This window comes from Leptonotus elevatus, chromosome 17 (assembly GCF_054856555.1).
Source record: "Leptonotus elevatus isolate MCC_2025b chromosome 17, RoL_Lele_1.0, whole genome shotgun sequence".
Classification (NCBI taxonomy): domain Eukaryota; kingdom Metazoa; phylum Chordata; class Actinopteri; order Syngnathiformes; family Syngnathidae; genus Leptonotus; species Leptonotus elevatus.
In genome coordinates, this window is record NC_141255.1 from 17361642 (window position 1) to 17388866 (window position 27225).

General features: G+C 40.5%; 1 protein-coding gene across 8 annotated transcripts; it reads right to left on the reverse strand.

Moving 5' to 3' along the window:
• Positions 1 to 800: 800 nt before the first annotated feature.
• LOC147160237 (kinesin-like protein KIF21A) lies at positions 801 to 26128 on the reverse strand. 8 transcript variants are annotated; one of them, XM_086060214.1, is made up of 37 exons: positions 25791 to 26128; positions 18546 to 18768; positions 16430 to 16612; positions 15895 to 16044; positions 15136 to 15267; positions 14897 to 15061; positions 14617 to 14732; positions 14357 to 14552; positions 12835 to 13024; positions 12004 to 12067; positions 11723 to 11926; positions 11450 to 11491; positions 10375 to 10435; positions 10090 to 10201; positions 9838 to 10026; positions 9267 to 9466; positions 9053 to 9160; positions 8769 to 8837; positions 8070 to 8215; positions 7848 to 7992; positions 7509 to 7706; positions 7323 to 7424; positions 6296 to 6461; positions 6115 to 6135; positions 4781 to 4838; positions 4614 to 4668; positions 4374 to 4552; positions 4190 to 4303; positions 3921 to 3953; positions 3279 to 3415; positions 3135 to 3219; positions 2911 to 3000; positions 2680 to 2838; positions 2489 to 2606; positions 2240 to 2410; positions 1872 to 2068; positions 801 to 1668 (listed from the first exon to the last, which is right to left on the reverse strand). In XM_086060214.1, exons 1-37 carry the CDS (start codon positions 25832 to 25834, stop codon positions 1611 to 1613), a joined length of 4680 nt encoding a protein of 1559 aa, XP_085916340.1. In that variant the 5' UTR covers positions 25835 to 26128; the 3' UTR covers positions 801 to 1610. The 8 variants fall into 8 exon arrangements, with proteins under 8 accessions (XP_085916340.1, XP_085916339.1, XP_085916343.1 ...); XM_086060213.1 differs by having other exon boundaries at positions 1872 to 2071; XM_086060217.1 differs by lacking the exon at positions 11450 to 11491 and having other exon boundaries at positions 1872 to 2071.
• Between the last annotated feature and the right edge of the window lie 1097 nt (positions 26129 to 27225).

Below are 27225 nucleotides of genomic sequence, written 5' to 3' on the forward strand. Positions count from 1 at the left end.
ACATTTAATCTTTGGCTTCTCCAAGATTTATCTTTAAGGGGCAGAGTTCTTTCAAAAGCAGAAGGTCTGCCGAGGTTGATTTACGCTGCTCAGTCTATATGTGTAGAGTCTGCAAATTGCAAAACAATACAGAGTTTTGTTGGATTTTGTATGGAGAAATCACACTCATTATTTGATATCGTTGATAAATGTTGGTGCCTAAATTGTCCTCCACTTCTGGAATGGCCCGTATTCTTTTGTTTAGGGTGTTTGATGCTAGGTTGAGGAGATAAGTTTAGTCCAGAAAGGGCTCCTCTGCTCCTACCGGGCCAATTAACACATTGTTGTTTTCAGTATTATGAACATTAAATATTGACCGTGCCATCACGTTCATTTGTAACTTCAGGCAGGGGTGTTCATTTTACTTTCCTGCCACTCTCTCTATTTCTTTCTTGGGAATAAATCAAACGGCAGAATATTAGTTCTAAGAAAACAATGGATGAAACAAGCTGCTGGCAAACTTAGTGATGGCACAAATGAGCTAGAATCATGTGAATCGTCTGAGTGAATACCAGGCAATAAATATGCTATTTCTCTCGAGGGCGTGTGAAAAGTTGGATTTGTGACAAAATTGCCTTTTTTCATTACAGTACCTTGCTCTGAAATTCGAATATTATTTTTGAAAGCACTGCCATCATGTGGCCATCAGGTGTTAGTATGGTTTCAAAAAGATTGTTTTTATGGCGCAGTACTTTGAAATTTATTCTCACACTACAGCCATGATCAGCAGGAAGACAGCAACAATATTTACACTCAAGACATTCACACTCAAATATATATTTAAAAAAATACATGAGGGTAATTTCAGTCTACCCGATTCAATGGGGAAATTTTACAACTTCTCAGCAATGTCAAGTGCAAATAAAAAGGAAGATAATGTTTCATTGTTCTCAAGATTCTGACATTTCTATTGACTATCATCTACTGCTAATTTCAGCGCAGTTTTATTGACTGATAATACAAAAAAAGAAAAAAAATGCATAAAACAGCAATTTAACTCACATTTCGAGGACATGTGATAAGAAGAAATGTCAAGGACTAAACGGGCTGGTGAACAGTAAATACGGTAAAGACTTGAATGAGGAAAAACAAACAAACCACACAATCATTCTATTAACTTCATTGCACAACACAATGCATGAGGGCATAACATGGATTTTGTTTTTCCTGTCAGTGCTCCATTAACCCGTAAGGCTACAGGTACTTTATGGAAACTGTAAGCTACAGAGAAACATCTAATTGGATTAGGCTGTACCCAATATAGTGTCCAGCCCAATAAAGTATAGGAAAAAAAATCGAAATAGTGCTTCAGCTCCCACTTTAGCGGGAGAATAAGAGCAAAATGCAGCTGCAGTAGTATTTTGGTCCTTGGATTCACTTGGTCAAGAGTAGAAAGAAGCACACAAAAAGTCAAAAAGTGCTGCTGGTCAATCGAACAACAAACAATCCAGCATTTGGAAATGTCTTGTAAAAAAAAGAGAAAAACAAATCTGCACAAGTGAGCAAAGCGTCACACTCAAGCAAAATCAGAGTTTATGGTCCCAAATCCCTTCCGGCAATTTCTAGAGCTGTCAATAGATTCCATCCTCGAGAGATCCGTTGGCTTCCCAAATCTTCACCGTGCGGTCACTGCGTGAAAAAAAAAACAACAACAAATATTCGTTAGTGACAGGCGTGTCATCAATAATCACAATCATGTTCGGAAATTAGTTTGGCGTCGCAGCTGCCATGATGGAAATGACTTGACATGCAGGACAAACCTGATCTCAAGTCAGTTTGCACTTAATGTTGCTTTGCTGTTTGAAATCTCAAAGTATCAACACGTGACTTACTCAGAGGCGGTGAACAGATGAGTGCTGTTGGTAGCCAGGCCATTAATGGGGCTGTCGTGGCCTTGCATGTCCCCGAGGGGTGCGAGAGAGTCAGCGTGCCACAGGCGCAGAAGCCCTCCTCTGCATCCGCTGAGCAGCGCCGAAGAGCCGGGAACCACGCCCAGAACGCTGACCCAGTCCGTCGGGGAACTGATTGACTGCTAGAGGAACGATCCACACTCAATTTGGAATTTTCACACCTGTTAATTATTTTAGTCTTGAAAAAACATGATTCTGACATTTTACTACAACTACTTTTTGGAAACCTCATATTTAAATGAGGGCGTCCTGAATTTCCACCCCGGCTTCAAGAGATTTTCTTCACTGACCTGCAGCAGCCGCTTACTGGCCAAGTCCCACTTTTTGACGACGTAGTCTTTGGAGGCGCTGTAGACAAAGTCCCCGTGCAAGGCCAGAGACTCCACGCTATCCTGATGAGCGGGTTCCAACGTGTGGCAGGAGCTGATGCTCCCCTGCGCTCCTTCAGTCACCTCAAACATCTGGGAAACAAAAATCCCTCATATGCTTGATTCGAGCATGAGTGGCAATATCGTGACATCTTTTGGAGTGCCTCCTACTTTAATGTGATGATCCTTGGAGCCGGTGAGCACCAGGTCTTGTCCGCAACCTAAATGATCGACCGTCAGACACGTGATGGCTCCCAAATGGCCGGTGAGCTTCCCTGTGGAGACAAACCTAACATACGACCAAGACAACTATTAGCCTGGGCCGGCGTGATTTATGCTACATCCCAACGTGTTCAACTTACTTGCGAAGATCCCACATGCGTAACGCATTCCCGGCGGCAGCGTACAGGAAGGACCCGGCGGGGTTGATGGCGATCTGGTTGATTTGACTTTCTCCTGGAGGGATGGAGAAACTTCTGGTTGAGGAACATATGTCGACGGTACCAACTTGACCTGAAGCCCTAAAGCAAGCAAGAATATTATTAGGGACATACGTCTTCAACATGGTTGCACATGGCACAATGTGTACTTACGTAAGCGTGCGTATACATTTTGCACAATCCCGAATGTCCCACACTTTGATGTACGCGGTGGAAACCGTAAAAACAAGGCTGGAAGTGTACCTGTAAGAATACATCAATGTAGGCAAGGGCGAGCCGATATGGCCTTAAAAGAATTGCAAATAAAATACTAAATCAGAAGCCAGATTTTTGTGGAAAAAAACAAATGACAAATTCATTCTGATAGTGATCCATACCTGACTGAGACGACGCTGCTAGGATGATCCGCTAAAGACATGATCTCTTGACCGGTCACCAAGTTCCACACCTTACACGTTCGATCTGAGGGAAAATGTGCAATCAGGGAGATCGACGTACCTTCAAGAAATTTTAACATTTACCTTTGGACCCTGTAAAAAGCAAATCTTCGGTGACGTCCACACTGAGGACGGGCTTGGTATGTCCCTCGGCAACATGCACACATAGAAGTTTGGACACCCGGCTGGTTTTGGCTGGTGCCACAGGGTTGATTACGCCTCTGGAATTTGAAAGACAAAAAATTTGATTTTGAAAAAATAAAACTATTAACTCATTTTGATTCCAGTTAGGGGAAATCGTTTCACAATGCAGATTTTGATTGTTTCATTTTACACTATTATAATGAGGAAAAACAAATGATGCTTGATGGAAAATGGCTATATGTCATCTCATTTAAACACATACACTGTTCCCTGTGTATTCAATAATTAGTATTGACTTATTCAACACAGTGTAGTAAAAACGGCATTAGAATGTTGAATTGTTTAAAAAAGTTGAGTGGGTCACTTGCTTGCAGGTGGATTTCTTATGTGTAAGCTTGTAGCCAAGTTTGAGAGATACTACAGACCAAGGAGAGGTTTTTTTTTTTGTGGTCAGAAGGCATTTGAACCTTCTCCTTTTGCAAAAGAAAAGTTTGACTCAGTCTGTGTTCTTAATCTCGTCTCCAAGCAGATTTTCTGCTTGAACCTGGACAGGCTATACAAAAGATGAACAAAGAAGGGTACCTATGGCTGTCAAATACAGGACACTCATCCAATCTGAAAAATAAAAACAAAGCAAAAATATGTAGGAAATCATAGAGGATTCCGGCAGAATCAGAGATGAATTAATATTGATTGGTTTGTAACGGCCTATTTCTGCCACAAGAAAGCAGCAAAGCACTACTAAATGAAGCTGCTACCCTCACTTCAAAATTGTTCCTTAGCCACAAGATGGCGCCAAAGCATTATTTTTTTTATTTGAGTCTTTGGGTGTTTTGGAGTCATTCGCTCACATTTTAGCAACTCCTGGTGCAGCTGTTGCCTTTTCTTGCATTTTCCTGCGGGTAAGAGGAGAGCGCTCAAGCTGCTTCCTCTCAGCGGAACTTGTGGGTGACCTCAATCGGAAGCTACCGAAAAGCAAAAGTTAGGAGTACCGTAATCCAACAGCATTGAGGGCAGTTCATTGTTAACTCTTACACGGCGGTCGGGCGAGCCAAGAGAGAAGACGGGGATTGACGGCCTGGATCCGCATGCCCATCCTGGTGATCAGCGAGCGGAAGCAAAGGACCCGGGAAGTCTCCGCTGGGCGAGTCAAAAGGCGGATCGCCTGTGGTGGCGTAGAGAAGCTCCATTTGAGTGGCGGTCCTCCTGCGAGCCTAAAGGGATCAACAGTAATTACTCTGAAACAAAATATGAATGATGTGAGTTTGACAGTACCTTGCTTCTCGGACGCGAGTCGCCACATAACTTCAACAGATCTGACGGCAGCGTGCTGCAAGGAAAGACGAAGGGCTTCAGCATTTTCAGTATTTGAACATGTTTTTTAAATTATCTGGATGACAAATCCTACTAATCCGACTTAACAGCTAATGCTAATGTCTTACCTGCCGTCTGCAGGCGAGCTGGGGTTCGACTCATCGCTGCTGCTTTCGTCCCCATTCTCTACAAACATGGACAAATACAGAAACCATAAGAACGCATACCAACATCTACACTACAGTATACCCATTAACAGGAGGTTTATTCATTTGCTTATAGAGTGCTAAGGACAGTAGGGTAAAAATGACATAAAGGCCCAGGATGACAGGAAACACTGAGAAACATAATGAGATCATCATATCAAGAGCTGGTGGAGACACATAGGGAAGCAAACAGTACACTACAGTATTTAGGCCAGTGGTTCTCAAGCTTTTTTCAGTGATGTACCCCATGTGAAACATTTTTTCAGCAAAGTACTCCCTAACCAGCGCAAAGCATTTCTGATTGGGGTTGGGAGGGCTTTAAAACAGAGTGCTGTACCATCATTGTCTGATTTATTAAACTTTGTAACGCTATTTGTATTTATGTGGTCTCTTAAACTATTTGGAAATAAAAATATATAACAAAAAAAAAAGAAAGATCAAACTAATTATAAATAAAGATATGTGCTGATGAGCTAACTAAATGAACCAGGTGTGCTAGTGGGCGAAAACATCAAAAACCTGCGGGACTCCGGACCTTTAGGACCGGAATTGGTGAACCCTGTGCTAGAGCATACAGAAGGCTTTGATGCAGCCTCTGACCTGAAGAGGTCGCTTAAAGCAATGGTAGTTATTGCAAAAAACGGCCATCAGGTGGCAGCAGATTAGAAGAGATCAGCCAGGGCCATGTTGCAACAAGCTCTTTTTCCCAGTGTTTTCCAAAGGTTTGTGAATAATGATTAAACTGAGCAATATTCTAATGCTAATTGCTGCAAAACAGAAACAGATACAAATATAAATTTTCTTCCTGATGAAAGAAGAGACTCTGATCTTTCTTTTGGTAGGTTCCATGTTTTATAGAAATACAACACAATATTCTGTGGACCTTGCAAAATCAGTCAAAATCCAATAAAACAGCCGGGAGCGAAGGAGGTTGCTTCAGTGAAATTAGTTGGGAGTGAATGAGTTAAGGGTCGAACCATTCTGGTATGGGGGAGGTGCTGGGTTTTTAGGATACTGAAATTGAATAGCCTACTGAATATAACATTCATTTATATGAACGTATATTTTTCAGAAACATATACTTTTGAAGTGTACTTTAAAATCTCACGTACCCCCATTTGAGAACCACTGATTTAGGCCACTGGGCTCAGAGATACAAGGGTCAGGATCAATCACACTTCAAGATTTCTTGCAGCTCATTTCCATATTTGAAATCTTGAAGTGTACAGCACTCAAAACAGGTATATATTACTCACCTGGTGACAGGTAACCTAATTCTTGAGTTCACACAACACAGCAGAGAAGACAAAAAAAAAATCACATTCAAACCCGATGATGAGGAAGCGTTACACTTCATTCGAAAAGCAGGAGTGAAATTATACATAAATATCAAATTCAAACCATATAACTGCCGATTAAAAAGGTAGCGGGTCCAACCTTGGAGGGCGCTCCCCAGCAGGGCGTCCAGCTCAGGGTTGATCTCGGCTTTCTCCTTCAGCATGTGGAAGAGCAGCTGGTTCTGGGTGGCGCTGTTGATCTCCGTCTGCTTCAGACGGCCCTCCATCACTTTCAGCTGGGAGTCCTTCTGAGACGCCTGCAGGCCCTGAAGGGTTACAGGAAACTAGCGTTCACACAGGAAGCGCATTTTTCCACGGCTCCAAAATCCGAGCCTTCGATGCTCCCAAAAACATTCAATTTATTAAGTTGTGGCCTTAGAATGTTGTAGGACACGCAGATCTGACTAACTACACCAACTCTGAAAGACATAAGTGTTATCCAATGTGGTGGACTCATCAGACCACATTATCTTTACATGCTGTTCCAGAGTTCAACCTATATTATATATTTTACAGGACATTGAAATCTGACCAAGTGCTCTACACCAATTCCCACATGCTTATACAACATGCAAACTATTTAACTCATTCACACCCAAAACCGTATAAATACGTTTTTAATACTTTGTCCTTCACTCCCCAAAACATATTTAGACGTTTTTAATTGTTTTTTTTGTTTAATGTTTTTTATGCTAGAGCATACAGAAAGGTTTGATGCAGCTTCTGACCTAAAGAGGTCACTTAAAGCAATGGTAGTTATTACAAAAAATGGCTAGCAGGTGGCAGCAGAATATAAGAGATCAGCCAGGGCCATGTTGCAAACAAGCTCATATCACCACAGTTCTAAACAGATTTGTGCATAATGATGAAACTTAGCTATATTCTCATGCCAATTGCTGCAAAATGGAAACAGATAGAAATATACTTTTTTTTCTGAAGAAAGAAGAGACACTAATCTTTCTTTTGGTTCTTTAAGTTCCATGCATTTATAGCAATAGAACACAATATTCTGTGGGCCTTACAAAATCAGTCAAAATCCAGTAAAACAGCCGGGAGCAAAGGAGGTTGCTTCAGTGAAAATGGGTGCCAGTGAATAAGTTAACAAAAGAGCAGAAAGTCAGTGTCACCTTATTAATGGCCATCGTCACAAAATGGTCTAAAAGGAAGCGAGCCTCCAACAGATTACACGAGCTGACCACCGCTGTCACGTCCACTGTGTCTCCTTCTTCCTGTGACCCAAAAACAATGGAGCATGATGTGGAGTGAAAATGTTGGTTGACAACAGTGCACCGCTGCGTCTTCGTTTTGTTGACCTTGGCCTCTTCCATCTGCATAATGTTGGCCTGGCAGTCGGCAATGTTGTCGTTGATGTAGTCGATGTTAGCGCTCAGAGATTCCAGCTCCTCGTTCAAGGAGGTTAGCGAGCGTTCGGCGTCCGGGGCCACCTCCACCGCCATCTTGCTTTTCTTCCTGGACACTCGCTCGCTCCGCTTGGTCAGCTCCTCCCTTTGCTGGAGTGGTATGCAGAGGATTAAAATGTATTAAAAGCCTGTCTGACATGAATACATGGACGATTCATCCTCAATCAATGTCAAAGGCAATAGGAAAGTGTATTTTGTCTTTGTGTTTACACATTGCTTGAAAAATCGAACCTTCATGAGTCGATTCATGTCCGTCTCCATGTTGGAGATGGTCATCCGCTGCATGATGATGTCACTGACGCGTCGTTCCAACGACTGCCATTTGGCCCTGGCAGTCCGGCTGAGGTAGCTGCTTCCCATCCGCACTGGTGAACTCCTAAAGGCAAAAAGAAAGACCGTTTCTGCCGACATCTTGGATGTGCTGAATCGACAAACAGCGTTCCGATGACGCACCGGGCACCGTTGGACGGAGATGTTCCTGAGGACGACGCTCTTCCTGGAGCGCTCCGATGGGACGCTTCTGAGAGGGTTTCGGGAAAGGTCACTCTCCTGCTCGCCTTGCCGGACACCGGCCTCACTTGACGTCTCAGAGAAGTCACCTGACGTTCACAAAACACATTTTAAAGGATGGCAATGAAAATAGAAATAGATACAAGGATAAAATAAAGGAACAAAAAAACGATCACGAAAAATACAAAATGAAAATTAAAACAATAATATGAATACAATAAGAGACACACGAAAAATATGGTACAAAACCATAATAAAATGAAAAGTAACAAATAATACTGAAATTAAAATAAAATAATGAAAAAGAAAACAACAATGGCTAATAAAATACAGCCAATATAACAATGAAAAACAAAATCAAACATGATGAAAAATCTACAAAAAATAAAATGGCATGAAAATAAAATACATTCAATAGAAATAGAATAAAACTAATTAATAAAAAACAAAGTCAAATAATATAAAGATAAATTAAAAATAAAATACAATCATTTGAAAAATGCCAATAAAATAAAAAAATACTTTGAAAAACAATAAAAAAAAATAGAAGAATACATAAAATAAATGGATTAAAAAGGAACACCACTACGCTTGAAGTAAAATAAAATATGTCTGCGAACAAAAAAAAAATCCTGTTCTCACCTCTTCATTCTTCCTACGTAGGATTAACTCCTGCTGTCTCTTCTGTGCCTCAAGCTGTTTCACTTGATGCTGCCAGGAAAAATAAACATAAGGGTCTCCAATGTAATATCATGAAAAATGTATCAGTCAATCTAAAATAAACAAATGACAGTGGTGTGTGAATAATTGGGAAAATGTCAAATAGCAATTCTTCGATGATGATTTTGTGACATTGCACGGATTTTAACCACGTTTGCATTCAGCTTTGCGCCATCATATGAATCTTCGACTTTCTCTCGTCTGACCTCAGCTCTGCGCTGGTCTTTCTTCAAAGATGCAATCTCCCGGTTCCTCCTGCACTCGGTGGCCCTGTTGCGCTCATGCTGCTCCTTCATCTGACGCATCAGCGCCACCTAGTGGACAATCCCATATTTCAACCCACATCCAGTCGTACCTCCTTCCTTCCAACTGCCACAACGAGTCAAGGCATCACTGCAAAGTGTGTTCCACACGTCCAACCTTCGTCTTCTTCATGTCGGTGACGTCGAGCTGCAGTTTCTTGAGCTGCTTCTCGTACTGCGACTGGTTCTTGAGCAGCCGCGCGTGCTCCTTCTGGGCCGACTGGAGCTTCTGCATCTCCTTGTTCATGGAGCTCAGCTTCCTCTCGTACTCGACCTTAATCCTCTTGGCTTTCTCTTCCGTGCACGACCCCACCGAACCTGGCAAGTACATGTATTCAAATAGAACTATCTGATTGGAAATTCCCCCCCCTAATATATACATAAACACATGGCACTAAAGGAGTGGAGTTTTGCCCGAAAACACTCAGTTGTTATTTGCCTTTCATTTTAAAGTACCCTTTGGTTTTAGAAAATTATTAAGTTGCAATTTTTATGTTACTTTTAGATATTGAAATTGCCCTTACCCGAACCCCGAGATTTAATCACAATAATAATTAAGAAACTAAAATAATAAAAATAGTACAATAAAAATAGTGAATAGAAAATAAATCTAATAAAACATAATAAGAACAATAATCAAATAAACCTAATAAAGACACCTTGGCTCCAAGGGATTTTTCTTCTCTCACCCATGTTGTGCAGCACTTTGTCCCTCTCCTGCTGCGTGTCTCGGATTTTATTCTGCAGCATGACCAGCTTGTGCTCGTACTGCTGCTTGAGCGTGTGCAGGCGCCGCTGACTGTTCTCCAGCTCGTCGATCAGCTTCTGCTTGATGGCGATCTCGCACGTGATGTTGGCCAGGTCGGCCTGGACCTCGTCTGCGCGCCGAAATAAGCTTGTCAGATCACGCTTGGTCTGATTCTGTACGTCTTTTTCTTCACCTTTTTCATCCAGCTCATCCGTGTCGGACTCGTCGGACGTCTCCTCTCCTGCCGTGTCAGAGTCCTCTTCCTCTCCGTTGCCGTCCTCATCTTCCTCGGGGTCACTGCCCTCCTTGTCAAATAGAAGCAAAATGCAATACTCTCTCACACACACACACACAAAAAAAAAAGACTGGTAGAAGTACTGATTCAATTCATTCACTTCAAATTCAAAGTGTACAGACTGAAATGTACCACAGTTATAAAAATAACTTTGCATACAAACATAACAGTCCTTGAACGTACCACTTCTGCTTCATTGCCGCCTTGTTCCTGATCATTGTCCGGTTCTTCCTCCTTAATAACACTGGAAAAGAACGCGATATCATTTCAAGGTTGTTTGATTGCTTTGACATACAAGGAGGGTAAAAAGCATACATGCACAATCATGGTACAACACACGTCAATCAGGAGTGGATCAGCAACACATATCATCACTTTTGTTGATTTCAGTGTGACAATCTCAAATTTCACAGGGTTGCCACACACTAAAAGCGATGAAAGAGGGATTAGACACAGGATTTTCCCTTCCAGGAGTGCAAAGCCACCTGTGCAGGAAAGGTCGGAGATTAACGGTAGTACATTTGTGAATAGAGGACAAACCACTAAAATCCGTCAATTCAATTACTCGGTGCTGAAAAACATGCTGTATTGGTTTTTTTTTTCTTTACATACTTACCGTACCTAAATTTAAAATAGTAGAAATTCTGTCATTACAAAGATAAAAATAGCCTTTTTGTAATTGTGAGAGCTAGTATAAATATATTTTTTTTTATTGAGCAGTTGAAACACCTGGAATTAGGTTCGTTAAACTTAAAATGGTAAAAAAATAATAAAAAAAGGGATATTTTTAAAGAAAGACCGAATATAATATTTTTCCTTAAAGGGATACTTGACTCACTGAGCTATTTTCAGCAGTAAAAAGTTAATATTTTATTTATAGTTAATGTGATAACTCCATTATTTTTCATGTACAATTAATACTTTTTAATACAGATTTTTCCACTTGCATGAAATTAATGGTAATTTTCTATTCTTCTAATTTCTCATTTTCAGGTCCTGATTGTAAAACGGCCACAAGAAGGCAGCATGCCGCAAGTAACGATACCATGAAATAAGGCCGTTTAATAATAATAATAATATTGATAATGCATCGAATACTTGCCCATTTTACACATATACAAAATATATATCAAATTAATATAAAATATGACTTATTTATAACATAAAATTAGAATCAGCAATTTCAGTGCTGCCACCAGTAATTGAAATGAGGTTGGTATTTGTCCTCCGATCGATCCCTGGCTGTGATAGAGCGAACCTGGAGTCCTGTTGGCGATCGTCCTGGTGGCACTGCCTCAGTCTTCGGGGGAGAGGAATGGGGGTGTGAGGAGGTGGGGGAGGTAATATAGAGAGGGGCCAGACAGGTTTAAGTGAAGAGAAAGAAGGAGTGAGAAGCAGTGGCATGGAGTGATCAAAACGATGATGAGATGATCAATAATAACGACCACAACAATACTTCTAGTAAGATGCTCAGGGGACTATTTCCTTCACCAGATGACCCGTTGCCATGCTAAGACTATCAACTAGTTACCTCTTTTTCTTCTTCTTCTCCTTTTTCTTGAGCTTCTCCAGGTCTTTCTTGGCCATCTCAATGACGTCGTTGGCTTCCTTCTCGGGCGCGAAGAATGCCGGCGAGAAGGAGGTGGGACCGGCGTACAGAGACGAACGAGTGGAGGCGCGCGAGAGGCTCTTCCTGAGGTTCTCGTTGAGAGCCTCGCTCTCCAGAAGTTTGGTTCTGTCAAAGAGTAGAGAAGTTGCGTTCATTTAAAATGGTTGACTGTCAAGTGAGGCGTCAATTTGGTTAATATGTACCTGAGCTCCTCAATTTCCTTGATGTAGTTGTGGATCATGTTGCCGATCTCCTCGTTGCCTTCACCTGACAGCAGACACCTCAGTTAAAAGCCAATAGATAATCATATAAAAGCCACTGAGAAGTGCAGTCAGCTAACTCCAAGTTACACTCTTTGTGGTATATTTAACGTGACAAACACTTTGATCAATCACAAGTTGCTTGTAATGGTCAAATTTCATGGCATTCCACTTTCCAGTGAGACACCTGATATCATCCAAAAGAGAGAAATTATCGTATTAATCATGAATTAACGCAGATTAATCACACTATCAATTTTACACTTATTAAAGTAAAGCATTTAATAAGTGTTTGCGTATCACATTTAGAATAATTGTTCATGTCAAAATATTGGGGTCATTTTTTTTTCTATTTTAAATTATGCAAGTAATTAACTGATTAGAAAGAGAGGAGGATGAGCGTGTGCAGTGGATAAAAAAAGGTTGAAGACGTCCTTATAACATTAAATGTCAAAAGAATTAACACAAATGATGCTTTTCAAATTTGGCGGGAAAAAATTCTTGATAATTGTTTTTTTTATTAAGCGATGAATCGTGATTAATCAAAATTCTAAGATGTGATTGATCTGGTTAAAAAATCTAATTGTTTGACAGCTCTAAAAAAATACAATATAAATATGAAAACAAATTAAAAATAGAAATATATATTTAAAAAAACAAAACAGCAACCGCTGAGATAAAAATAAAATAAAATATAATAACAATTAAAAAATACGATAATTACAATTGTATTCACGGACTGCAAGATGAAAAGAAATATTAGAGGCGCCCCACCTGTTTTGGCGAGCACCTGGTTGGCTCCATCACTGAGAATTTGAGTGAGTCGAGCTCGCTGGGCGTTGATTGTCTCCTGCATGGCCTTCACCCTCGCCCGCAGATTGTTGTTCTCTGTCTGCAGCATGGCGTTCTCGTGGACCAAGTCGTTGATGCCCTCCATGCCATCCTCGCCCACCATGCGTTTACCCTGAAGAAGAAGGATGACTGTAAATACACCCCCTCACATTCTCAGTGCCGATTGGAATGACCAGGGGCCTTTTTTTTTATAAATTGAGATTTATAAAACCATGCGAAGACACACATACGCACACCTGCATGCAATTCCACTTTATAAATGCCACACGATCCCAACCGGTGTGCGCAGCGGATTCCACGCCATTTCCCGCCCCAAGTCCACCTATTTCACCCCATATTTGGCAATGCAAATCAACTAATCTGCATATTTATAATCAGCACGTTATGGCGAAAACCAAATCAAAAAAAATTTGTGTGTGAAAAATATTTTTAAAAAAAAGATGTACATTGAAACCCGTGATTGTTTGGGAGCATCGGCAATAATAATAATAATTTGGTCTGATACAAAGGGTGAGCATAAAGAAAATAATTTGACCAATTTTATTGTCTTTACTCAGACTTTACTAATGCACTAGGGAAATTGTCTCCAAAAATTAGGCGATGAATAGGCCGCCCTATAATTGTTGTTACTATTAGTAGTATTTATTAATATTCCCAATGTGTTACTTATGGATCTTCATCCAGCATCACGGCTGTGTGGATCACAATGTGAGCGTTTATGACAGACTTTATTGACGCGCCCGTTTCTTTCTTTTATTTATTTATTTATTTGCATAATAAAAGCATATAATTATATCAAGCTCCATAGCAAAGATTCTTGTACCAGACTGTGTCAATATAGTTTTATTTAGCCTTTAATAGCATTTGTGGCGCCGGGCGGGTGAAATTACTGTAGGCGCGTATTTCTGCGCGGCACGATGATGTAATGCGTACAGTATGTGTCCAATATAGTTGTCATTAATGTGATTTGTTGCAAGAGGCTTTTTCAAGATCAATGAGAGAAGACGGGCGTTTAGAATGTTCAAGTTCCTTCGCATGCTTTCTGCTCCACTGCGTGCTTGTGACATCGGAGCAAAAACCCAAAACATTAATGTGACCCAGCATCCAGCATACATGGCATTTGAGGAATCGAAATGCAAAGCTGTTTGTGTCACTGTTTTCCCATGTCTGTGTGAATGTGCGGATTTTCGTATGGTAGGTCCAGACTCGAGTTTCACGTTCAGTTTGTTTTCTATAAATATCACCTTTGGCGCAGAAATGTTCGTACGTAGAGTTTTGGCCTCCATTTGATCGTACGCAAGCTTTATATATGAGGCCCCAGAGCTGAACAGATATTACGATTTAACAAAATCAAATGAACTATGAATTCATATGAAAGACAGACATTGCGATTTGAAAATTGTTTTCTCCCACATTGGATTATTCAGGCCTAACTGTGCCTCACCGTTTTGTACTCCATCAGCTCCATCTGCAGGCGCGCCATCTCCGTCCTCAACGCGCTGATCTGTTGACTGGCTCGATCCTGGTTCACCATGACCTTGTTCTTAATATTTCGTGCCCGGTTGGCGTACTTGAGAGTGTTCAGTGTCTCCATGAAGTCGCGGTCTGACGGGCTGATGCACGCGATCATCACTGTTTGGCTGGATAAGGGAGAGATGTTAGAGAAAGGAGGCTCTCCAAATGCGGGTGGTGGCAGCAACAAACCTGTTGCCGCCAAGTGAATCCTGCAGCAGACGAGTGAGTTTGGAGTCTCGGTAAGGCACGTGTGTGGAGCGCTTACTCCGGTCGCCAAGGGCGCTGATCACGTTGCCCAGGGCAAGCTGAGGCATGGAAGAATATACAGTTCAGTGTCATTTTAGGAATACATGTATTTAAACACATCGGGATGGGTGAGTAGCGAAAAGGCAAAGGGTGTGAAATAATCATACTTATATTGAAATTCTCACAAAAACTTACAAGAATGTTGAAAATAAAATAGTTTTACCAGTCCACAGTTGATTGAGATGCCCTCTTTGGCCCGATCTCCCGTGGCTCCGGTTCTTTTGAGCCTCTCGGAACCGGCCAGGTCTACGAAGTGGAACTTGGCCGACAGCGTCTCAAATTCGCCGAGGTCCGAGTTGCCCGCCAGACGGTTGTCCGTCGCATTATCCTGGAGGTTTGATAGGAAAAGCACATTTGCTGTTAATGGGCTGATAAAGACGCAATGCGACGTGCTGCGCTTACATTGTCGGGTGAGCACATTCGAACTTGGCTCAGGTGGATGGTGAAGATGGCGTGCGAGCGCGAACTCTGCACGTTCATCTGAGTGCTGGCCGTGGTCCTGGACAAAGCACCAAGCTTCAGACACTGGATCATCTAGCACAAAAGTCAACATTTAACAGGTAACATTTTGCAATAACAAACACATTGCTGACCTAAAAGTTGAAATTCAAACAGAACGAAGAAAAAATAAAGAAATTCCTATGTTATTAATCTTATTTCATTTTATTAAATCAATAGTATATTATTTTAAAATATTTTACGTCATTAAATAATGAGTTACATGAATTATTTTAGTAATTTAAAATTCTGTATTTCTTTATTAATAATATAGTAAATAGTAAAATCAACAATTTTCCATTTTGTAACAATCATTTATGAAATTATAATTATTAAATGAATTATAACTGATATAAACAATATAAACATTGTATTTTAAAAGATTACTCACTTATTTTAGCATTATTATTATTATTAATCTAAGAATCACCTGGAACATCTGCCAAAGGAAAAAAAAATACAATACAAAAAAATAAAAATAAAAATACAAATAAATGTACATTTTGTTGCTATTTTATTGCTAAAATTAAGTATTTTACAATCCCATTTGTAGAATTTTTGTTATGAAAATTTGCAAACGCCATAAGAATGCCGTTTGTCCGTTTCAATCAAAACTGAACATAAATATCATTCTTCATGGGTCCTGAGCAGAGTCTAGCTAACCTCGGTCGCATTGTTGACAGTGCGCGTGGTGACGCCGACCGTGTAGATGCCTCCGCTGGCGTCCTCGTGGATGCGGACGCTGGACTTCTGCCTCCTGGCCTCCACGTCCCGCGTGGCGTCAAACAGGTCCACCACCTCCTCGTTGTACAGCTGCAACGTCATTCCAACTAAAGTGCTTCCTGTCATCTGTCATTTTTCACCTTCAGCTGCTTCCTCTGGCAGCTGTTCAAGTTTTTAGCGCTCGTAAATAAAACCAATTAACCACAGAGACCCGGCTAACGGCAGTTTAATGGTGCAGTGAAGCTCCGTTAACAACTTGGAGATGACTGTGAATAGCTTATATATTCTTTATCCTCCGCGAAACACGACTAATATTACTGCAGTTTACTGAACAGTTGTGATCGTCTTCTTCTTACAGTACATATTGTTGGCATTGTACTGCCCCCTGGTGGTAAGGTACATACACCAGAACGAGTCGCACAATCAATGTATGAAATCCTGATGCACAAACTGGTATTTTTGTATGTTTTTGTACCTCTAGGAATTGCGCGGTGATCTTGAACTCGGGCACGGCTTTTCCCTGCTCTGTGGCAGCCCGCCGCCGCTCCTCGATGCCCCGGAACAGGTGGTTGATGGCCCTGGGAATGATACCCAGCTCGTCCTCGCCGATGTTGACGTCGAAGCCGGTTCCCATGGTGTACGTCTTCCCCGAACCTGTCTTTGGAGAGAACATTTTCAATACCACAGGTAAGGTAACAGAAATCTCACAAGTCAAGGTACCACTGTGTAGTGTAGCAACTGCTTCATGGCTTTGGTCTCCACTTCCTAACTAAAAGCCGTTCGTAATCGTCATGATAATGGACTCCGTACTCACATCTGCCTAGCAGAATATGCTTTCAGTCTTGATCCTTGGGCTATTTTGAAAAAAAAAATTGGGATTAAGCCTTGGGAGATGTTTTCAGCACATTATGTCTCCCTTAAATAAATAAAAGCAGGCAGTTAGTGGCTGGGAAGGTCTGTCTGAGTACAAAGGGGATCCTTTGGGGTATTTGGTCATCATGGTGATTTAAATGGAATGCAACAAGGGGGCTACTCCCTGCTGGATCCCCTGAAAGAGACACTGACAAGAGTGTGTGTGTGTGTGTGTGTGTGTGTGTGTGTGTGTGTGTGTCTCATTGTCGAGTCCGCACCTGTGTGGACGGATCATTTGTCTTGCGTTTGAAAGGCTATTGGACGGGAATTCAGCAGTCGGGGTAACAATAAAAGGCGAGCAGAGAGGGCAATGTCGGGTAAGGTTAAGAAAAAAGAGAGTTGAGGAATTTTCTTTTTGACTGAAGCGCGTCTACTGCCAACAAAAGATGCCAAAACCACATTTCCTCCACTTTCAATTGCAAACATAATGCAAACTTTCTTTGGAAAATACACATACAAGTCTCATTTACAATATCTAAATAGTTTCGTAGTAAGTTCTTCAAAAGTTGCACATATAAAAATGAATCCCTCCAAAGTTGTGTTTTTGTGAATCCTTTAAAATTTGCAGGTTAAAAAACTTTCTCCCAAAATTCTTCAAAGTTGCACCGGTTAAAATAAAAATACCATAATCTCCCAAAGGTTACGCAGTTTCACATTAAATGATTGTAAATCCCTCGAATATTGCAGAGGTTAATAAAACGATTAGATAAAATCACCCAAATGTTGCACAGACTTCCAAAAAGAAATACAAAATTACAGCAGTTAACATAAAATAATCGTAAACCCCTCAAAATGTGCACAGGTTAAAATATAATTACAGTAATTTCTGGACTATAAACCCTTTTTTCACTTTTATTCGACCCTGCGGTTTATACAAAGGTGCGGCTTATCCATCAGATCACAAGGGGGCACATTATGAAGGAAGAGCAAGAGCGTCAGGCAGAGCAAAACAAACCAAGTGAGCCCAAATACAGTAGGAGAGAGAACGACAGCGAGACAATTTGTGCCCTCATTATGGAAAAGAAAGTAGCGAGAACCCGGTGCGATAACATTAAAACACCTGCGGCTTACAGTCAGGTGCGGCTTATATGTGTAACAAACTCGAGTATTCCCCAAATTTAGCTAGCGCAACTTATAGTCAGGTGCACCTTATAGTCCAGAAATCTTTCAAAAATTGCACAAGTTAAAAAAAATATATTCTTGTAAATTCCTTTGAAAGAGAGTGAAAAAAATTACTAAGCTAAATCTCCCTGAAATCTTCTAAAGTTTTCACAGGTGAAAATAAAATTGTAAATCCCTTGGAAAATGTGCAGGTCAGAAAAGTTTAGCATAATCTCCTAAATGTTACGTGGATTTAAATAAAGTAAAACCATGAAAAGTTGTGCAAAGTGACAATAGTGAAAATAAGATCCATATAAATCCCTCAAATGTTGCACTGGTAAAACTAAGACTATGATAAAGACTCCTTAACGTGTGCAAGTTATTATAAAATCACCATAAATCTCTAAAGAAAAATGCAAATGTCCTTTTTTACTCTCCAGCCACAACATTAGGTACACCTGCACAATCTAATAAGACAAAATCCGAGCTGTCTCCTTTTTTAAGAAGCATCCACTTCACAACATGTTGATATTCGAGTCCTAAAGCCAGCTTGAAAATGGTCATGGAACGGAAGTCACCTGTCCGTATGCGAATATGGTAGCATTGTAGCCCTCGAAGCAGCCCTCGATGAGACTCTCGGTGCAGTGGCCGTAGATGGCGTCCTGCTGTGTGTCCATGTCGAAGACAAAGTCGTATGTGAAGGCCTTGTCCTTGCCCAGGACCACCTGCGGCTCCCCGGGCATCACGTTCGTGCAAATGTGGCAGCCTTCGATCTTCTCTCTGGCCAACTGAGGACGAATCCTGTTGGGAGCAGACAAATCCAATGAGATCTTCACCTGCTTACGACTATGACGACATTTATAGCAACACAACTTCAATGCATGTACTTTACCCAGAGATGGCAAATGACACATATGCAAAAAAAAGAAAAGAAAAAAGGACAGCTTGTTTTCCATTTGTGCAGTTCCAGCACCCTCTGGTGGTTAGTTTATTAGTGCAGTTCCATTTTAATTTGGCATGTTTTGGCCACCTATGATTAAGACCCACACTAATGACCAGATGAAGGTAAATTTAACATGTTTGTACAAATTGACTCCATTCCAAATGTGTGCCTGAATATTAAGTGTTATTAGTCATTGATGTACATTGAGGTTAATGTTAATTTTTTTTAACTATATGTATAATTATGACTGCCACAAGCTTTTCAAAGCCAGTGTGCACTGTACTTGAGTACTGGAGCCAGCGTACGCCTCACAGTACACTCGCTGTTCACCAGAGTAAACAGAACCCGCCCTGGATTTCATTCAGAATCTCTCCGCTTAAATAAATGCCGTGTTATGAGTGACATCATTTCCATTAAATCTTCTCACTGAAGCCACCAAATGAGAAAGTAAAACTTCTTGATGATGAATCTTAAGACAGCGTTCCAGGAAAACCTTAGTAGTATTTGACATAATGTGTGTTTGTGTGCATGTATGGGTAGGAGCACTTTGTATGGATTCGCTTGTGTCCATGGACACACGAGTTGTTGTTTTGCCTTGAAAAGAGCCTCCCATTGGTTGAAGCAGAAGGCAAAAAGTCTGACAGTGCAGTGTTAGCATGGCTGAACAATTAATCCAATTCAAATCGACATTGCCATGCAATTTAAAAAATGTTTTCCCTTCATTTTAGCACAATAAATTTGAGATGTAATACAGATGAATTTTATTGTTTGTTTCAAAAAAACGCATTAACTTAACTTGCCTGATGGTTGAGCACTGATGCTATATTTGCTAGCATGTCTATGACGTTTCCATTTATGTGATAGCATCCAGCTATAATCAAATATATTTAATTTATTATTTATTGGTGAATCATATGCAGTCATATACCAAACGCCTGAATTTATCCAAACATCCTATTGCCTCTGTCAAAGTAGCTAATCTATGACCATCATTCATCATGGTTCAACCAAAAACACTCTCACTCTCTCTCAACGGTCCCAGTCACGCGGGCGGGCAGGGTCTCTCTCCCTCTCCCTCCCCCTTTCCCTCTCTCTCTCTCTCGCTCTCCCTCCCTCCCTCCCTCCCTCCCCCGAATGACGGCTACCCTTCAAGCACTAATCCTTCCAGCCAGAGGGCACACACAGACTTCTTGTCCAATGTTTTCCCTCAGAAATCCAACACTGCTGCACCCTTAACGCTCACCCCGGCCCTCGCATGCACTCGGAGACGACAAGTCCCATTTCATACTTAAATGTACTACGGGCGAAGATGCCGTGTAAAAGCTGCCACGCGCATTCATCTGACAGTTTCATTCAACTGAAAGTATGGAGAGAAAAAAAATCTTTAAACCTCATGAGGAGAGGATTAAAGGGAAACTTTTACTTCCCACTGTGAATTCTTGAGTTTAACTAGAAAGAAATTATAAGGAATTACCTAAATTTGACAGCACAAATTGGGGATGAACGAGCTTGAAAAATTATCTGTGATTCCCTCCCTTAATACTGAGGTTGTGATATAATATGTGAATTTATTTTTTTTTTTTAAACAAACCACTTACAATAAACAATATCAGATTTGTTATACAACAATGTTTTGGTGTTAAAGTTGAATTCATTTAATTTTAAAATAAAGGCAGATGAACTATGAATGAATACCAAACACAGTATTATTCATCTCCTTCAATTTGAGTTGTTAACGTCCTAAATAAAACACTTGCGGTTATTCACCACAACAATTGAAAATTCTAATGTGGCCGTTGAGCACAAAAGTTTGCACACCCGTAGGTGTACTGCAATAGTTGTTAACATTGAACACGCACACACACACGGGCTTTGTCTGTCTCCCCCGTGCAACAATCCATGCGAGTGTCAAGCTCTCATGCAGGCTCATTATTGCGATTACAGTGACGGCCTCAGAAGCACAAATTCACAAATGCGAATACCTGGCAGACAAAAAGGCACCAAAAGTCTTCATTACGATAGCAATGAGGAGTTGCTGGTGGATGACATCATCTTTCTGGAAATTAGTGCTGATCAATTCACTTTACTGCAGAGGTGAAGTGACATGATGCGCGTCATCACTACGCAGCCAATCCGATTATCAGCAATGTCACAAAGTGCCTAAAGAACTGAACTATACGGTTGATAGACGGCCTTGACTATGAAGCACTGGAGATGGCAAAATACGCATTAAGGGAAAAAAATTGGGACACTTCATGAAGTCCACATGTGGAGGACACGCTGTAGAGTGCAGACAAGAACTATTTTTAAGCACTGTCTGCAGGGCTCAGTGCACGTTTGTACATGATGAAGCACAACAGTGCATAAAAAAACCCTTTAGGGTCCAGCACAATGTTGCTGTTATGTAACACCATGCAAATAGAGGGGCTCTTTCATAGGACGTCTGCCAGCAGGTGGACTTCTACTGCCCGGCGAGGAAGAGGGGGGATGAAGAGAGGAAAAGAGTAAGCTTAAAAAAACACACACAACAACAAACAGTCTCCTGTCCGACATTTGCTGATGACATCAAGGGGTTTTAAAGCCACTATAATGTCAAACAAACTTCTACAAAAAGCATGACTTTTCAACCAAATTATTTGGAAGTAGAATTTCATTGAATAACAAAAATGTGAATTTAAATATTACACACAAAACTAACTGACCTACTCATAAATTTCAAAAAAATATGCAGCCCCCCCCCCCCCCCCCCCAAATACCAAGCAGGTCCCAACAAACAAACAAAAAATCTGGTGACTTTTAAAGATTTTTTTCCTCTGTTGTAAAGTTAAACAAATACTAATAACAACATATTTAAAACAGTCAAAAGTAGTTGTGCTTTTAACATTACATATTTTTATTAATCTACCAATTACTCAGTTATCAGAATGTTATTCAGCCAAATATCAGATTCAGCATCTACCTAAAAAAAAATCTATATTGAGCAGGCCCTATTTTAGAATAAAATAGCCTAAAAAAAACATAGGTTAAATTAAGATGACCATAAATTGCTGTAAAAAAAAACATCTCTCAAATATTGCACTAGTGTAGCGATTATTTGGGTTGCCGTAATGGCTTATGAGAAATGTAGACGGTACTGAGGGGAGTTGTAATTTCCTCAGCAACCTCGGGGGCACCACGTTGACTTTGCTTGTTTGTAGGAGCAAAATAAACCAGTATCGGTATCGGAACAACACTAGTGTCAAACCAATATTTTAAGGTTTTAATTTTCTCCAGAGCAATAGAAAGTTGTGTCATCAGCAAACAAAACACTTTGAAGTAGTTTGGAGACTCAGCAGATATCGTTTATATATAATAAATAACTAATTTAGGGCCTAGCACTGACCCTTGGGGAACTCCGTTAAAATAAAACTTGTCAAAAACTCAAGGTTGCACAACCTTTTAAAGTTGCATAGGTCAAAATAAGCTAACTTTAAAGCTCCCCATTAGTCACAGATCAAAGTGAGACTACCATAAAACCCCTAAATGTTTTGTTTTTTTCAGATTAAAGGGATTGCATCAAGCCTTCCACAGCTTACAATTGGCATATAATGATTAAATCTTACCTTTGACACCATGGCGATGTAATTTTAAAAATGAAATATTAGGTGTTTTGCTGGTTATTTTTCTAATGCGGAAGTAAAACCCCGCCTCTCCCCGTGTGGTTGCCGCGCCCCTCTCGTCCGAGCCACGCAAGACCAGCCAGCCGCTGTAGTACTACTGTGTCTTCTTTACATGTAGAACTTGAATGAATGTTCAATTCTTCAATAAACATCATTTGAAACAAAACGGCTCCTTGCCGCAATAAATCGTAGTGGAGGAGGAGGGGAGAAAAGGACGAAAGAAAGAAAAGGGGAAAAAAGACGACTGATTGGGTTGTGAACCAAAGACCTGCCGCGCTAACCACTACACCATTCGTTCAGTTAGGTTCAACAGAGCAAAAAGTTTTACTTGTAGTTTACACAAGTGCCAGCCAGAACTTTCTAGGATTTTAAGATGGCCAATTGTCATTGCACTTTGGCATTGCAAATGTGAAGGACAAATTAATTTGCTTTGAATTCATTTGGACAGAATGTTTACTGATAAAGATTATTTTTGTCATCATCCCATTGCGGTCTCAGAGAAAGTGGGCGTGCGTTTAGTCCGCAGAGGCGATGCGGGGCCGCACGCAATGACGTCAAACTGTGCCAACGGCTCGTTTTCTCAGGTTGGGAGGGGCTGGTGCTTGTAGAGCAGAATGACTTACAATTTCTCATAAAAGGGGCGCGAATGGAGGAAAACACCACTTCGGTGATGTTTTTGGTGAGGAATTAGCATTTTAACATGGCTAAAAGCTCCAAAAAGTAGATTTTTTTTCACATCCCTTAAAATAAATCTAGCATGAATCCTGCAATCACTGCACAGCTGCTACATCGACAGTTAAAATAAAAAAATAATGGTTCATATCGTACTGACTTTGCCTGTAGATGCCACGAGATGGCAGTATATGAGTACATTTGTCGAAATAAAGCACATCCGCTCATTTCAGCAGTGAATATCAGAGGATATCTTAGCAAAGATAAAAAAACAAAACTGTGAGAATGTGCCTGTCTGCAAATAGTGCAACTACCTACGCACAATGCTTTCATGAATATCGCTAATGGAAATATGAAAGGAAGGAAGCATTTTGCTGACTCGGCATCGTCCTCGTTATCCTTTGCTGGCTGACATGTGTCCTCGAAAAAGGCTTTCTTTCAAAAGGTCAGTGGACAGGAAGTGCAAAAAAAAAAAAAAAAAAAGATTATTGTGAGCGGCACGATCACATGACGGCAGCTGGCAGATCGCGAACAGCCTGCTTCGCTTCACTTCGCTTGACATGAATATTCATTAGGGACATCACACACACACTCTGGCAGAAGGTGCTGAGCCTTTGCCCTGGAACTGACTCCATAATGAACGAAGGGTGGGGTGCGTTTACATTTGATGGACAGTAAGAAGAGCCAATGTGATGCTCAGAAAATAGTGAAGTGTATATCTAAAAATAAAAATAAAAAGGTTTACCCTATCTATATATAGACATACAGAAGTTTATTATAGCGTTTCACGTTATTGCTCCTGTGGAAACACGATACATTCTAAATGTTACAAAAGAAGACATTTGACGCCACCCGCCACGGAATCAATAATTAAAAGGACGATGCGGAGCAACTTTTAACTGGACTCAGGACAGATTGTTAACTTTCTTCTTGCACTGCTTCTTTTTCATATGGAGGTGAGTAAACATAAGTTATGTAACAACAGTGACCCATTTCCCCTATTTTCTGCTTCACGGCCTTCCAATGACGGCACAAAAAACATCTTCAGTGCAAGGAAAGCAAACCGGCTTTAATGCACCATCACCCTTTGCAATAAGATGCATTATGTTTTTTTCTTTTTTTTTGCAATGAGTGAAGGATTTGGCCTTGCAGGTTGAAGCAGGTGCTGACTGGCAACACACACAACACACCTAACTAAACGGTTAAGCTGGGGAGAGGCTCTCACGTCACGTGCTTGGACTATTGCAACGACACCATGGAGATTTATTATGTTCAAAGCAGCCGTTTGATGTCCCAGCAAAAAGACGCAATAGCATGAAGCAACAGTGGGAACCGAGTGAACAGCAGACATGGCTGTCAATGTTATTAAATTACTGCTACATGGGAATGAGGTAGACCAACAGGATATCTGTTCATGTTTTTAAGTATTGTCCATCTAATGGTATTTAACAAAAGTTTAAATGTGATTGATTAATTCTGAACACAGCCGCATTCCTTGGTTACAAGAAATTGCTTGTTTATTTATTTTTTTAAATATTTCATCTTTTTAAATTGAGTTTTACATTAATGGTGTAAAAGGTTTAAAACTTTTTTTTAAATTATTATTATCGTGGTCTCACTTTTTATTCCAGAATTTGTTTTATTTGTACAGGGGTGTGTAGCCTTTTTTTTTTTTTTTTTCATAACCAGTGTTTCAATTCTTCAGCTTTGGCCTGCATTTTATATGAAAATCTCTGCTGCAAAACACACTTTCCCTACGTAAATAGTATTTGAATGGTGCTATTTGAGCCATGGTAGGTGTCACACAGGTTAGTAGGGGGTGTGATCAGCTGACAGGACCACGCCTTCACCCCTATACCAACCATTGTGGGACCTAATCTTAATATTTCACAGTTGTTTTTAGCCCTCGGGTACTTCAATCCACCAAAACTAAAAGAAAGAAAGCAATAGTTCAAAAAGTGGAAACCTGACACCCATCGCCTTGAAAAAATAATCGCTAAAGGAAATATTATGTTTGCCCAAGAGGATGAAATCAAAATTATAGTTAAACTTTAACAATTAGGAATAAGATTAGATTAAACCACACATTAAAATGAAAAGAAAAAAACAAAAACAAAATAACAATACCATAAACATTTTTTTTTTAAAAGCAAACAAAAGAAAACTTAACCCAGTGACACACCTTGCATGGAGGTTGAAATAAAGCATGAGGTCACATGACTCATCAACATGGCTGCCACCCTGACAATCACACAACACTCGCTTGGTTCATGCATTCATGGACACTTGTGTTAGTTTGTCTCACAACTGGGCTTGCTTGTGTGAATGCCAGCTGATTTTGTTGTTGTTGCAGCTTGAAAAGCAACCTGAAGACACTCCTTATAGCCTTCAGGCACACTTCCAGACAAATCCACCAATGCAACTAATGCAAATATAACATTCAATACAGTACTGTTGTAATTTGAGGAATGAGGATGCATTATATTATATGCTTGCATGGTTGTGTTTGGGGTTTGTGTTTTGCAGGTGGGCGCAAAAAGCATCCTTACCTTAGCGCCACACGCACCGAGCTCTCATCCGGCCCGCCGCTCATTGTGCCCCGGAGAAAAGTCCACAAGAGTCCGGTTAAAAATAGCCCCCTTTCCCCTTTATCCTCTTAGAAGACGAGGGCGCGCCGTCCTCCCCCTCCTCCTTTCCCCCCCTCGCTTCTCCGTGGAGCCTCCATGTGTTCACACCGTGCAACAAAGTCGTCCACTTGGGGAGTTCTTACGGATCATGAAGGAAAGGATGGCTTTCCATTGTGAGGCTTCATCTCAGCTCGCCGGTTCCCGTGAGATCAGCGTGGAAGAGATCCACTACGCGTGCGAGTCGAAGAGAGGGAGGGAGAAGGGGGTTGTGATTGGAGTGAGACGGCGACGTCAGAAAACTCCTCCCCCTTTCCTGAGACGTAACATTGCAGACTCACCTGAAAGGGTAACAATACATCATCATCATCATAGTGCATATTATACGTCTTGCATTTTATGTATTACAATAAGTGGACGAATGAAAGCACAAACCAATAAAATGCATTACAAAGAGGATATAACATTTTGGCCAAACAGTTGCAGAGGATTTAGCAAATTCCCGTCAGAGCACCGCTTGAATTTTTTTTAAATAATATCCCCAGCGTTTCCACTTCATCAATTATTAAATCCTTAACTTGTGATAAATCAATATCGTGATTATCTGTGCACCACAGACGTTAATTTCAATGTACAGTACTGTACTGTATAATTTTGGGGGAGAGAATGGCCCTACCTAGCGGTGGAGTTGCGAAATTACAATTGATGTACGAAAGCCCGTTTCCGGGGGAAAAAAATATATCCAAGCCATATCTTGTTAAGGCGCGATATCGATAAAATATGAGGATGGATTGAGTTTTTTCATCTACTTTTCCATTTTTCTACAGACGGAAACAGGTTTCTATATTGAACTACCGAGGCCATTAAAAACTGATAACAAAAATAAAAATAAGGACATACGACTATGTACAATGTTAACTCAAGTAATGTGGACTAAAGATTTTCCTTATATATGTTAACTAAATTAATTCACAACTATTTATTTTAAAAACAAAACTTTAAATCGAGCAATGTGATTTAAAAAAAAACATGAAAATGAACCTGCTTTTGTAGTCTATGCTACCACCTTGTGGACGAATTAGTCAACTACACCCATGTAAAACATTTCATGGAATAAAACCACATACTTACAGTGCTCAGCGTAAATGAGTACACCCCCTTTGAAAAGTAACATTATAAACAATATCTCAATGAATACAAAAACAATTTCCAAAATGTTGGCAAGAACAATTTTAATATACATCTGGTTAACTTATAACATGAAAGTAAGGTTAATAACATAAATTAAAATAAGGGTGATGCAAAAATGTGTACACCCCTCAACAAAAATGACTAAATCTAGTACTTTGTATGGCCTCCA